Source organism: Pelobates fuscus, chromosome 2 (assembly GCF_036172605.1).
Source record: "Pelobates fuscus isolate aPelFus1 chromosome 2, aPelFus1.pri, whole genome shotgun sequence".
Taxonomy (NCBI): Eukaryota; Metazoa; Chordata; class Amphibia; order Anura; family Pelobatidae; genus Pelobates; species Pelobates fuscus.
In genome coordinates this window covers 183,789,870-183,804,426 of record NC_086318.1, presented here as the reverse complement: position 1 = coordinate 183,804,426, position 14,557 = coordinate 183,789,870, and the positions used below count along the sequence as shown (strand labels likewise).

The following is a 14,557-nucleotide window of genomic DNA, read 5'->3' as shown; positions in this document are numbered from 1 at the left end:
ATCGGATGAGCACAAGCAGTAAACAGCAGCCTGCCAAGCATGTCCCACTATAGCTGATCCTCCACACCATGCCTTTGATCACATGAACTGCTCTCTGCACATTAACTAATCGTGAAGTAGCAAGCGTTTAAACATGTCATTATTTCACCTCCTAAAGAGTTTATTGTCGTAGTTCCTTACATGCCTTTACCTTAACCGTTCATGTATTATGTTATTCACTAGTCTCATCTCATGGGGCGACTCACACTTGATTTATAGCTAGTGGTGGAGCTACTGATATAAATACACAGTTGATAACGTGCAACACAGGCGGCTTTAGACTTTATGAGGCCTTAGGCGAAACTCAAACATGAGGCCCCACTAACAAAAAAGTGTTACATATACACATTGATGCACAGTTTACCTGTGTATGTGCCTGAGAGTGTGTCTGACAGAGAGTATCCTTGTGTGTGAGAATGTATGTCTCTGTGAGCATGTTTGCGTTTTTGTCTGAGACTGAAATGTGTTGTGTGTATGGTGAGTGATGGTGTGAGGGGGGTGATGGTGAGAGGGTAAGGGGGGTGATGGTGAGAGGGAGAGCGGGGTGATGGTGAGAGTGAGCGGGGGTGATGAGAGAAGGAGGGGGGGGTGATGTGAGAAGGAGGGGGGTTGATGTGAGAGTGAGAGTCAGTGACCGAGGACCTGACACAGTCTGCCCACAGGCGGTTTAGGCGGCCGCGAGGCCCCAGCCAGCGCGAGACCTTAGGCATCCGCCTAAACCGCCTAATTAGAGAGCCGCCTCTGACGTGCAAGCTACACCCTGAACATGACAGCCATCTTTCACAACAATGTACTGCTATATACTCATACCCTCAGTGCAACTAGCCATGATATACACACGTTCAGCCTAGCATGCTGAAATATAACACACTTCTGTCTAAAAAAAAAAAAAAAAAAAGAATACAGCTTCAGAATTAATCAAAATTGTATGCTGTCTAGGAGGTGGGAGGGTTTGGGAGGGAGGGTCTGCTACTGATTGGCTGGAATGTGTCTGTTGACTGTGAGGTACAGGGTCAAAGTTTACTCAATGATGACGAATAGGGGGCGGACCGAACATTGCATATGTTCGCCATCCGTGGCGAACGCGAACAAGCTATGTTCGCCAGAAACTTTTCGCCAGCGAACCATTCGGGACATCCCTACTACCAACTAAGACTACCTTCATAGTAGTACTGTTAACATCATGAGTATTTGTCTTGAATCGAATATGAAATGGTATGTGAGTACACCAGTTGGAGAACATTTGTGGGTAGGCCCTAAAATGAATGAAATTTGTGTTTATTTAACATGAAGTTGAAGACTGTTTTTATCATCTAATAGTATGGATGCTTAGATCAAAGCACTTCCAGCTGTTTCTATAAAAACGCATCTGTGGAAAGTATGAAGATAGAACATATTTGTTTAAAAATAAATCAAAGGAATTATAATAAAATCCTCTGAGCTCAGCAGGAAATATTGCCTTCTCCCCACTTTATCTGATATGTTTGTACAATGAAAAAAAAAGACATAAGAAAAATAGTTTACCCCATATAAAAATAGCTGTCTGGCATGACGAGAACAATTTAGTCCAGGCCAAATTACCTTTCAAAAGTCAGAATAGATCCATCATCTGCTCTTAATGGTAAAAGTAAAAAAACTCATTTGTAGAATGACTGTTATAAAGCACAGTACAGTTAGAGGGTTATACAGAGAAAATTTGGAATCAGTTAAAGGAGTCTTGTTTATTCCTACCCATCTTTTTTTTTTTTTTTTAAAGTGGCTGTGTCACCTATGGTGCGCTTTGCATGTTTTGCAAAGACCCCCAAGGGTGACTTCCCGCTTGATGTGAGGTGCCCTCAGGTTAAAGCTGAAGGTTAGATATACTTGCTTGAACCTATCCTTCTGGGTACCACCATCTTCTTTCTTCAGCACCCGTAGCTTCATCTGCCAGGAGCCGCATCACTTCTTGTACTCTTGTACACAAGTGCAATGTTGAGTTTTACTGTGGATCCTGCAAGAAAACATGATCCTTTATAGACCACCTCTTTTTAAGTACAAGAAGATGCCCAAATTCCACAACTGTCACTAGTGACAGCAGTGAGTGTTTACAAAATTCCAAATATTTTCAAGTATTTTTCAAGACTATTCCTTACATTGTCTTATGATATCTTTTGACTGTGTTGGAATGTCGAATTCTAGCACTGTTAGCATGAGTATTTCATAAAGATTCTTTTCTTATGAAAAAGCTATATCACAGTGACAGAGTCACTTTAATGATTCTCTCTCGCAAGAATCCATCTCCCATTTTAAAACCAAATCAATTTAACTATAATTTAAAACAAACCACAAAAGGCAGTTTCCAAGACTCTTATTTTATGGTTATTGCAGGAGGATAGTGAATCCTTTTACATCTTATTCTTCTCAATTCCAAGCCAGTTCTGTTTTGTCTTACCTATTCCACTTAATCCCTTTCTGTCTCCAGTATTTGTCTTTATGGATGCCTATGTTGTAAATCTCACTTAGAAAATCTAAATAATCAAACCGTGAGTCGCAATGTCCATTGTTCTGCCAACTGGCAACAAAATACAGATTAGGAAGAATGGTTCAGTAATCCTCAAGTAAAAACGGGTCCCTTATTAGTGCCTTACAACTGATAGTACTAATGTGTTGATCATGACTAGCCTTTGTTAAGGCTTCTCAAATAAAGTGACTACTATTTATTTATATGCATAGAATGTCATTCATTGGCTGAGAGCGATCAGCTGACACTATCGTCCATTGAACGAGTGGCTGGATCAACATCTGGCTTCTACAGAAGAAGCCAGCTTCCCTCACAATGCCATTTCAGAGAGGGACAGCCATTAACAAGCTGATACCTGCAGAGAATTTAAAGCTAAAAACAGGAAGTATTGTGGCTGCAGCCTGCTGCTTGCCTTTAAAAGTTAAGAGTTAAAAAAAAAAAAGTTAGCTGTAAAAGTAAAGGATACCTTTTTATATGATCTGTTTTGTCATATAAGTTTTTTTACCTAACTGGTCAATTAAAATGTATTTCAGGATTGTATTGAGTATGACACATAAGTAAAGCTGTATATTTTTATACAGGAAATGTGATCATGCCACCAAAATTGAACTTTTGCTGACTTGGCCATGCACCTTAAAGACAAAGCATTTTATTTCGTTATAAATACTGGGATTTAAATTCAATGACATTTACAAATTAAATACATGTTAAATGTTGTGTTTAGGACATAACTGTACATACCGTATATAACTGAAAATTTCACGTTTGCTATTTTAACTTCTCACAGAAGGAACTTAGATATACAAATGCCTAGTAATCAAATGTACTCTCAGCATTGAATGTTTTGTAATTGGATATTTAGATGTAATTTGATGCACTCTCTATCTTAAATGCATATTTTACCGAATATGAGTGATGATGTATAGGAATGCACCAATATCATCACTGCTATACTTCAAGATAGCATCTGTATAGGAGGCATGGAGGTTGTGAAATATGCTCACACACATTAGTTAACCTCTTTACAATATATTACAGTATTACAATTCTAAATTGAAAAAAAAAACAGTATATATATATATATATATTACATTTACATTTGTTATGGTGCTTTTAAATTGCATCAGTAACGTTATTTGAAATAGCTAAGGGGAATCAGAAGGATATTTTGCCCCTTTCAAACTCTATAACTGAATTTAGGTAAACTTGGAACAAGGTGTAAATATTTAGAACCAGTGAGGTTGATACTCTGATGAATAAGTACCAAAGACAAGCAATTGTAATAGTAATGTGCAGTTTGTGAGTGGCAACCAATCAACTGCACATGGTTAATGAACAGTGAAAGGAACTATAAAACAAGGAATGCAGACTTTATGAAAAAAAGTGCACTACTTTTGACAGCTTGAAGTGCCTTTAAATGGGTTTTCTATAAACTTAATACAGCCTCAGAGATACCATACAGCCTAGGAGGTGTCATAATAAACCATTTATGGGGATTTGCCTGAAGGTGGCTTTCAAGTAAGCCAGATGTTTTAAAAAGAATCTAATGAAACAGGCTCGTGGTGGAATTTATAGGGGCATTTATGATTGCCAGTGTTTTTTATTTATTGGCAAAACTGTGCCAATTAAGCGCATTTATAAAGTTAAATATAGACTTCTCAGAGCACTAATGAAAATCTACAAACATTTCAGAAATGTTTTGCTTTCCTTTATAAAAATGTCTCAAAACAAATGGATATTTAAACTTTATTTTATTTAAAAAAAAAAAAAAAGAATTATGTTCATGCCAACATTTTTTTAAGTTATACTAGTCCTTAAATAACAGACAACAAGAAAATAGGAATGTAAGAGCTTAAGGTGTAGGAAATTGAAGTTATATCATAGGGCAGTTACTAATCTTTTCTCACAGACTATTTAAGTTTTTAGTAATCATATTTGTCATCCATTTAAACTATTGTTATCTATGTACAATAGATCAGAACAAATGCAAAGGGAAACTGTCAGCTTCTCATTTTTAAAACCAGGCTCTCTTATTTTTATATTCAAAGAAAAAACAACAGAGATTTGAAGATATGTAAATAAAAGAGTGCGTAGATATACACACACCTGTATTTACTTCTATTCTGGAACTGGGCATCTTCGTCTTGCCTCCCAGTCAGTCATTGTTATACATTTTTTTGTATTGAACGTAGTGCGTGGACATGTAGAAACGGAACCAATGTAAATTTTGCTTCTCCTCCAGTGCATGGTATACCTTGGTTATGCCCTGGCTAGAAATGTGACATCAATTCTTACATTTTTTTGTATGTTTTAAAAAAAAAAAATCACATAAAAAAAAGTTCAACACAAGTTATTGATGATTTTTTTTTTTTTTGGTGATATATATTTTACTGAAAATACGTTTTAAATGCAGTCCAAAAAGCATGAGGTATTGAATATCAGGAATGCAAATGAAGATCCATTCAGTTAATCACAACACATGTCCAGAGTAAAAAGGCAAGGACTTTACAATAAAAAAAAAACAGGGTACAGGAAAGACATATTTAGAGGTAATGAACCCCGATATGATGTGCCAGCAATAGCTAGCCATTGAACAAAGCCACTTGAACCTTTGGCGATAGTAGCATGAATCTTACACTTAACAGTGTTGGTCATAGGAGGTAAAAACATCTCTCCAACAAGGGAGAGATCATGGAAGAAAGACCATGCAGACCTATTTTTTAAGAGCCAGGAGGCATTAGAGTGAACCCACAAAGCCAGACGCAAGTACTGTGTATAGGGTCAACTCAGATAGTGAGCCTGCAGGTAGGGATCACTAAAACATAATGCCAATATTACTATACAACTATTAAAGGCAGATTTCTTTTTTGTAAATAGTGTAGGATGAGTTTGACATCAAGTGTTGAATTTTCTTATCCAAACAATTTGTCCACTCAGCTTACTGAAGATTTAAATGGAGAAACTGCTATTCAGTGAGCAGAAGAAACACTTGCTCTATTCTTAGAGAATCCAGCAGCAACTTGTAATAGATCCAAGTATTCATGCACTCACGCACATTTTCACAAGAAAATATTTGCAGGAGCTGAAATTGACCAATGCAATTTAAGAGAAGAAATGCCATCATTTATTATCTCTAGTAAAATACTTTATTTGACAAATACTTTAGCTAGAATCGTGCTGTCTAGCATGATATACCATTTAAGATTATTTCTCTTTAATATTGTATTGTGCAACTGGCCTGCCCTTGAAGTTGTTTCCAGCTGCTACTAAAACACATTCTTACAGCTGAATTTGTTTCTCTAAATCTTAAATGGCAAAGCATACTGATTTAAAATATTGGCAAAGGCACAGCCATCTTCCTACGTGTTTATCTCAGAAGGCTATGTCAGCATGGCCTATGGGAACTCCATGGGTCAGGTTTAAAGGTCTATGTATAAAGAATTCTCAGCTGTACATGTGGGAAAAAAAATAAAACTCTGTAAAAAATGAATGTTCCTTTGATAACTCTGGTAACTGTATTTTCAGCATTGTTCATCGTCCAACTTTAAAACTGGGGCATTTCAATGCCCATTATAAATGATCATTTCAACACCTCTTTGCCATTAAGTAAAGGATAGCTGCCAGTTGTAAGTATAACTCAAAGCTTTTTGTTCTCTTAGACTTTAATCCATAAAATATTGAGCAGTGCTGATTTAAAGAGAACATGTAGTCATCAATTTTCCATATAGCTACAAGAATTACAAAGTATCATTTTCTGGAAAGCAAAAAGAAAGTGCTTAATGAACAACATTACAGTCAAAGTGTCTAATACATTCATTGCCTTATTAGACATCAGTCGGAGGAAAGCAAAACAGTGTTGTCCTGCAACGGTTACAGCCAGATACGCAGTACTCGATCACGGTGGCATCTCAATATGCTGAGGGAGAAGGAGGGAGAATTTCTGGAAGAGGAAAGACAAGTAAGCACTTATTTATTAATCCAGCCACAAGTCTCTCTGTGTACAGCCAATTGCTGTAGGCTCGGAATTGTCGTGGCAAAATGCCTGTTGTGGTGATTTCCTAGTTTATATTTTGCTCACGCGTGGTTGGCAATGATACAGATGGCATATGCCGTCTGGCATAAAATAGGCCTGGATGCTTTTTTCCCTTTTACTTGTAATACCATGCATTGCCATTGAGGTTATTTAAAATAACTATCTTTGCAAATTCCTTAATGCTTTCTATTACATGCAACAGTCTATATCCTTGCTCTCTCTTCAACAAGGAATTATCAGCGTTTAGATTCATAATGAGTTTAGTGAATTCACCTTTGAATGTTTAAACATATATGTGCTAAATTCAGTCTTTAGAACAAAGTTTAGCAAAAAAAACTAAACAACTAAATTATAAAAAATCTCCAGCTTTGTTCAAAATGGATTAGTTGGCCTACATTTGGCAACCCAGTTGGAAACTCATCACAGGTTATTATTATTTTTTTTTTTTTTGTGCATATTGCACACACGTTTTCTATTTTTACAAAGCTTAGCTTTAACTGTATACATTCTTGCATTTTAGAGCCTCTTAGTACTGTGAAGAATCTCCGGGTGTATGATCCAACAACAAGTACTCTTAATGTTCGCTGGGAGGCAGCAGAAGGAAATGTGCGCCAATATAAAGTCTACTATGTGCCGACAGCTGGAGGGCCCGAGGAAATGGTAATTATATTGGTGTCTTTGATGATGGTCAATGTGTAGTGCTCTCAAAACTTTTCCTGCAAGGGATACCTTGTTTTGAAAAAAAAATAGACAAGGAATAAAATGAGATCTAATCCAAGATGTTTATTCAATAAAGATGAACTTTAAAGAATTAAATGCAAAGCAGCCAAGTTAAAATAAAAAAAAACACTCAGGTGTTCTTCCTAAACAAACAGATTTTGGCTTAATATTTCCAACTTTTTGTCAACACACCACAACTCACCGTTTAGGTAATAAATAACTATTTGTCTTACTTATACATTTTTGATAAATATTTTACCACATACATACCATGGAAATATAAATACGGTATATATTTTTGCTAAAGATGCATATCATTATTCAGAAAGAAAATGGAGTTTGCATATCTAAGATGGATGTCACTGAAAATAAGTAAATTAGGAAATGTACTTTCTTGTGCCTGCTTACATAAACCATAGGTCCTTAGCATATTCTAAAGCACCAGCTGTCACTCTGAATAAATACTTTTGCTATTAAGTATCTGTCGGTAGTAATATAAAAGCTTTATAAATTACATCAAGTCTATCTATTATGTGATAAAGACTTCTCCCACATTCCTAATACAATACTGCAGCAGAACCGAGTCTGGGACACGTGCAAATGGATAATTTGACATTTTTATACTACTAGAACATTGGACAATACCAAACAACCAATGTCCGTCCTGCTGCTGTGACTTACATCGTCCATTTCCAAACTTCCAGCCCGTAGATTGCTTAATTATTCTCACAGTGCCAAACTAATGTTGATGTATGTTATGTTTTTTTCTTCTTTAATCTTTATGCAGACAACTGTGCCTGGAAATTCAATAAATACTGTTCTTAGGGGTCTCCAACCTGACACTTCATACACAGTGACAGTTGTCCCTGTTTATTCTGATGGAGATGGTGGACGTATGTCAGAAACTGGCAAAACATGTATGTAAAGCCATCCTAGTTTGATTTTATTACTTTTATAGAGTTAATTACAAGTTGTAATTGCTGTTTATGGCACTGAATGTAGATGGTCAAATAAAAACTTACCAAATGAAATGAAATGAGTACATAGAAGATGTGTGTTGAAGCTTAAGTGCTCCTCCTGAGTACAACAAGAGTACTGTTAAATAAGTGAATTAATATTAGTATGTAATTTCACAATGAATATTTATACATTCCCATAGCTGTCTTTCCTAAGATCTGTATCAGCTCTCCTTGTGAATATCGATATCCTCTCACTTATCATATTATTATTATTATTGCCATTTATATAGCGCCAACAGATTCCGTGGCACTTTACAATACTATGAGAGGGGGGATGTAACTATAAATAGGACCATTACAAGAAAACTTACAGGAATGATAGGTTGAAGAGGACCCTGCTCAAACGAGCTTACGTTCCATAGATATATTAGTATCAAGCAACTTACCTCTGATTATCAATATTCCTATCCTTTCATACTAATATCCTCCCCCTCCTTTGCCTTTTTTTTCTCATATTCTCTTAGTTACCTTATACCTCAATATCAATAGCCTCTCCTGTATCCCAAAATTAGTATCCCCCACTTCCTAAATATCCTTCCTGGTAAATGTATTTGACTATTAAAATATGCACCAATAAACAGATCTATAAGGATATAGAAGGTCGCACAGTCTCCGAAGCTTCTTTCTTGACGATTTGGGACATTGGGTTACTCTGCTAAACTTGCTTTTATCAACCTTTTGATCTCAAACATGATTTAATTAGGCTGTGCACTTAATGGAAGTGATTACCTAGTGGCTAGGCAGCATTCGTATGCTTGATGTATATAATTAGGATAAAATTATTGTGAATAACAAATAACTATGTAGTAGGGGCATCATTAGATTGGTTGAGCTCTCAAGATATTTTATTTGTCAGAAAGGAATGTAAAAATACACATCACATCCTATATTGATCAAAGTCAAATTACACTATTTTCCATTATGTTTAGACAATTATAATAACATTTTAATCATTATTTTATTTCTGTCATGAATCACAGCAAGTGCTAATGAGTAGCAAAGAAAGTGAAGGCCTCTGAAAGTGATGTGCCTTTTGAACACATTTGCTACACTGTTGTCAAGACATCACTATGCTATTACAGCCCTATATACCTCGCACATTACTGATACCAACTAACTAGCTGACACAGTTCTCACCTTATGTCTTCACTGACCAAACTGGTTCTCACAGCCTCTTCAGCATTTTACTTTTCACTTTATACTACTCGACCACTAAATCAGTTGGTCTCTGTCATATGGCACCTTGTAAAACTCTTGGTCAAATAAGTTTATTTGTTTAAATTAAATAAACATATTTGCATTATTGGAACCAAAATTACCAAGTCTTGTCATGGTCAAAAATGCCTAGCTAAGTATTTTACTTGATTGCAATTTGTAAGTTTCCAAGTATTTATGTTAGACATTAATTATTTAGGAACTGTTTATTAAGACATATTAGACTAATGTTGACATTGTGGGATAATGTTTCTAATTTAGTGGTTCGAGGATCAGCACGGAACCTGCAAGTGTACAACCCCTCACCGAACACTCTGAATGTGCGCTGGGACCCTGCCCCTGGAATTGTGCAGCAATACAAAGTTAATTATTCTCCACTGCTGGGAACCCAAGGAACAGAGTCTGTGAGTATTTTTACTTTGTGGTTTCAAGCACTCAAAGAAGGAGCTCTCATGTCTTAAATTTGACGTCACTCTATGTCACTAGGCTGTCATGGATTGCTCTCATCTTATTTACTTATCAGCGTCTTGGTTAACTTTTTATTTTAAATTATCTTTATTTTCAAAAAAGGCAAGTAGATGAGGTAAACATCAGATTGTTCAGTGAGTACAGAAGTCAAGAGACAATAACATTGTACAGCATGTTGCGTGTAACATTGCAGCTCATGGTAATACTGTTAAATGAACCTTTGGTACATAATAAGGAATGATAGATCGCACTCAGGCGATGTTGAGGGTCTGTCGTTGAACTTCGCTGGTTTACTCTGTCTACTGCCTCATTTGATATTTTCAGTAGAGTAGGAAATAGGAGAGGAAAAATAGGTGTTAGGGATAGAGATAGAGTGAAGTTAAGATAGAACTGTTAGCTGTCTTGTTAGGTGGTGGGTCGAACCCCTTTCTTCCCCATGCTCTCAGGCGGTTGGATTATAAGGTCTCCCCATTCGGTTTGGCTGGAAATCCCTGAAATATGAGGTGCCGCTTCCTCCCCCAGGGGCCCAGAGTGCTTTAATCAGGGTTTATGCAGTACAGGACGTGAAAGAAAGAAAAGAAAGGAAAGTTGCTGCATTGACTGGACTTAGAGTGTGTTGCCCTCTATCCCCTGGCCTTCTCTTCATCTTGTGTCCATAGTGTCCAAGGTGGGGTCTCAGCTAGTGTCGAATATTTCCCACAGATCCCAAACTTTGCTGAAAGTTTTGGTAGTATTCCACTCTTGGGCGGTTACCTTGACATGGGATAGTTGTCCCTGATTTATTAGTGACTAGTGTAAGTGTAAGGGCCTTTAAACATGACCCTTCGGGCCGCTAGGTATATCATATTCAAGAGTTTTTGCTCATGCCTGGTTAGGCCCTCAGTCGGCCTTGAGAGCAGACATGCTAGTTATAGTCTCCGTTGCATAATTTGAGATCCCTTCTCTATCACCTTTTACCAGAAGGTCACTATCACTGGACAGGAACACCACATGTGGATGTAGGTTCCCTTGTTGCCACACTGATGCCAGCAGGCATCTGTGGAGATCAATTTCATATGGTACTGCTTTGCCGGGGTGGTATTGTCACGTATTCATCCGCTTAGAAAAATGTGGTTATTGACATTTACTGTCCACACAGGAAAAGTTGTGCAGAGCAGCAACCTAATCCACAGAAGGGTTAATGCTGAGCAGCAATTATGCAACTGAAACCTGGTAACTGACTTTGGGGTCAAAGGCCAGTTACAGCCTATCAGATCTAGAGGAGGGGTATTTAGGCCTAGTTCTCATCCTGCTCAGTGCCCTGTCGTGGTTTTCCTTGTGGTTGTCCGAGAGCGCGATCCTGTTTATAGTTTTCTACCTGTTTTTTTACTTTGGCTTTGTTTATTGACTTCTCTATATTCTGGTATCCTGACTCCTGGCTTTCCTCATCACTGCGTCCCTTTCTGTGTTCCCTGACCTCGCCTAGTATTTTGACTATTCTATGTATGTTAAATCCGGACATTCTAAGGACCGGTAATACGTTACTTATTTGTCATCTGTGCTATACAGTTCTATGTGCTGGATAATACAGTAATCCTGACAGGTATACATCTTGGTTAACTTTCTAAAAGTAAAATTTCGGATGAAATATAATCATGTTTTCTTAACTTGGAGCCCCAGTGATTTAGTCTATAATGGCCAAGCTAGATCGGTGCTTAACAATTGTCAGAATTCTATACTACGTGATAAATACAGACATTTACAGGGCTATTCTTTTAGTATGCATCAACTTTAATTGCAATTTAGGGCTACTCCCCAAATATGACCTCTAATTTACATTAAGTGAATATATGTTTAATTATGTGTTCTAGTATTTAATCTGTCAAAAGCAAGTATATGGCATCTAAGGCATATACTTATTTACAACCCACTTCCTTTTTAATAGAAGTAAAAAATCTAAATGTAAGAGTTAGGTAGGACAAGTGGAAGTATGTTGAAATCTCTTGTTAAAAGGTGTAGGCCTTTTTGTAGTGTAATAGCCACACATAAATTTGTTTTGTTAGGAAAATTATATTGAGCTTTCAAAATTATTTTAACATTGGTGATTTGTTTTTGTGGTCTTATACAAGAGCCATACATTTCCAATTGCCACAATTATCACATTTTGTTTGACATTATTTCCAGGTCATAGTACCAGGCAACACTCACAATGTATTACTGGAACGTTTGAGTCCGGACACTCCATATTCAGTGAATGTGGTGGCTCTTTATCCTGATGGAGAAGGGAATCCAAGCGAAAGTCAAGGAAAAACACGTAAGTAAAATATCTGTGATATATAATTTTTATATCACCAACAAAGAGTTGGCCAGAAATGGAACCCATAAAAAATGTTTACATGCTTTAGTACTGCACAGCTGGTGATAACTGAAACAAAAGCGCAACAAGAATTTATCTCCTACTGTACTGCAATTTTACTAATATTTTCCTGCTTAGCTGAGGTCTGGTTTATACAGTAGTTTTTTTTTTTCCTTAAGAGGCTTTGGCTCCAACATAACCACGAAAAAGGCAGACATTACAAACAACATGCTTATATTCATGGGATTCTGTATGATGCAAAAGACGAGGCCCATGCAGATGTATTTACTTCTACATAATTGGTGTCACTATCCTTAATGCATGTACTCTGAGTGCTTATGTTTGTGGCATATTTTTGTCACTGTGCTGTGCATCATATGGACTGAATCATAGTACTTGATTCCTATGAAATGCCAGTTTTATATTTGGTGTAAACGCACATTAAAAAAGTTTCTTTTTTAGGGGAAAAAACTATTTGACATTGTGAAGTTTATTTTTCCTTTAAACCATGGGCACACTGTACTATCTCATGTACACAGTTTTGAGATTTTGCCCACAAGACATTTAACGTGAGCTCATGGTTTAACTAATTTGCAGTCAAGATATAATTAACCCATGGGCACAATCTACTACATTGTGCACATAAGATAACTATATCCTGTGCAACCGGACCAATGCTTCCTAAAATCACCTACCTCCCCGCTGCCTCGACTTGCTCCGGTGATGTGTATCCCAACGCGCTCATCGGTATTCAAAACCTTTTCTCTCCTGTGATATAGAGCTGCCAGTACCTTATTTTCTCTTCTCCCATTTTCCTCATGCTAATTCTGCCATTTAAAATGCATTGAATTAGATTGTATACCAAGTAATTCATAAATGACCACAGCTTGTTTGCTAAGGGTTGGTAACATTACAATATCATTGAGTGCTGCATTTTAAAATAAAGAGACTCCTGATTTTTTTACACCCAGATTGGGTTGCATTGACTCAGCCTTAATACCTTGTGTATCATTAAAAATCCTTCAGCACAGTTATACATTTTACCCGGCCTAGGTCTTTGTTGAATAAAGTTAGCTGAGCTCAATGCACCAAGATGTATTTAGAGTTTTTTGCATCTAAACTATTTGCCACTTTCTCTAACCTCTTTTTCCCTAAAAGCTGGGGTGGTGGCATCCTGATCTGAGTGACTTTCACAGTTATTCACTTAGCTATGTCAGCAATTGAAAGAAAAGAATAGATTAAGTCTCCATATAATGTAACATCAACTTTGGGGAAAAAGTGCTTAAATCTAACTGTTAACTGTCAAGATGAGTTCCTATGTCAAGTAAGTAACTGTTATTATTATTATTTATATAGTGCCAGCAAAGTTCCGCAGTGCTGTACAATGGGTGGACTAACAGACATGTAGTCGTAAAAAGACAAATGGCCGCACAGGAACAGAGGTGTTGATGGCACTGCGCAATGAGCTTACATGCTAGAGGGAGTGGGGTATAGTGGCACAAAGGGTATAAGTAGGGGTAATAAAATAGGTTGCTAGAATAGTAATCACTGAGAACTTAGTAGGTTATTTTTGACAGTTGCAGACGAGAAGTCATGGGGATTGAAAATCCTTAAACAGTTTAAATTATATGCTTTCCTAAAGAAGTGTGTTTTCAAAGATTTTTTGAAGGAGTGGAGACAGGGTGAAAGTCTAACAGAGAAGGGAAGGGAGTTCCACAGAAAAGGTGCAGCCCTAGAGAAGTCTTGGAGGTGAGCATCAGATGTGCGAGTACGGACAGAGGATAGATGTAGGTCTTCAGCAGAGCGAAGGGGCCTCCACGGGACATACTTTTGTATTAGGGAGGATAGGTAGGTTTGAGCAACATTATGTAGGGTCTTGTAAGCAAGCACCAGAATCTTAAAATGAGCCATATATCTAACTGGAAGCCAATGTGGGGACTGACATGGGGTGGGGGTGGGGTGTGGGAGGTGCGTGCAGACAGAAAAATGAGCCTTGCAGTGGTGCAATCTGGGAAACACGTATGATCACTGAGAAGGGGATTGCAGTAGTCAAGACGATAAAGAACAATGCCATGGACCAGCACCTTAGCTGCGTCCGGTGTTAAATAGAGGCGGATTCAAGCTAATTTCTTTAGATGGAAGCAGCAGGATTTGGCAATCGAATGGACATGAGGGGTGAAGGATAGGTCGGAGACAAAAAGAATACCTAGGCAGCGAGCCTGTGAGGT

The 14,557-nt window shown here is 37.3% G+C and overlaps 1 protein-coding gene across 4 annotated transcripts in view; it reads left to right on the top strand.

Annotated features, from left to right (window-relative positions):
* Positions 1-14,557, top strand: part of COL12A1 (collagen type XII alpha 1 chain) — a 165,349-nt gene that overhangs the window by 75,808 nt on the left and 74,984 nt on the right. For all 4 annotated transcript variants that reach the window (XM_063442995.1, XM_063442998.1, XM_063442996.1 and 1 more), the window contains 5 exons: positions 6,368-6,497; positions 7,093-7,232; positions 8,080-8,209; positions 9,788-9,930; positions 12,158-12,287. In XM_063442995.1, the coding sequence (XP_063299065.1) occupies positions 6,368-6,497; positions 7,093-7,232; positions 8,080-8,209; positions 9,788-9,930; positions 12,158-12,287 (673 nt within the window). The remainder of the gene's footprint in view (positions 1-6,367; positions 6,498-7,092; positions 7,233-8,079; positions 8,210-9,787; positions 9,931-12,157; positions 12,288-14,557) is intronic.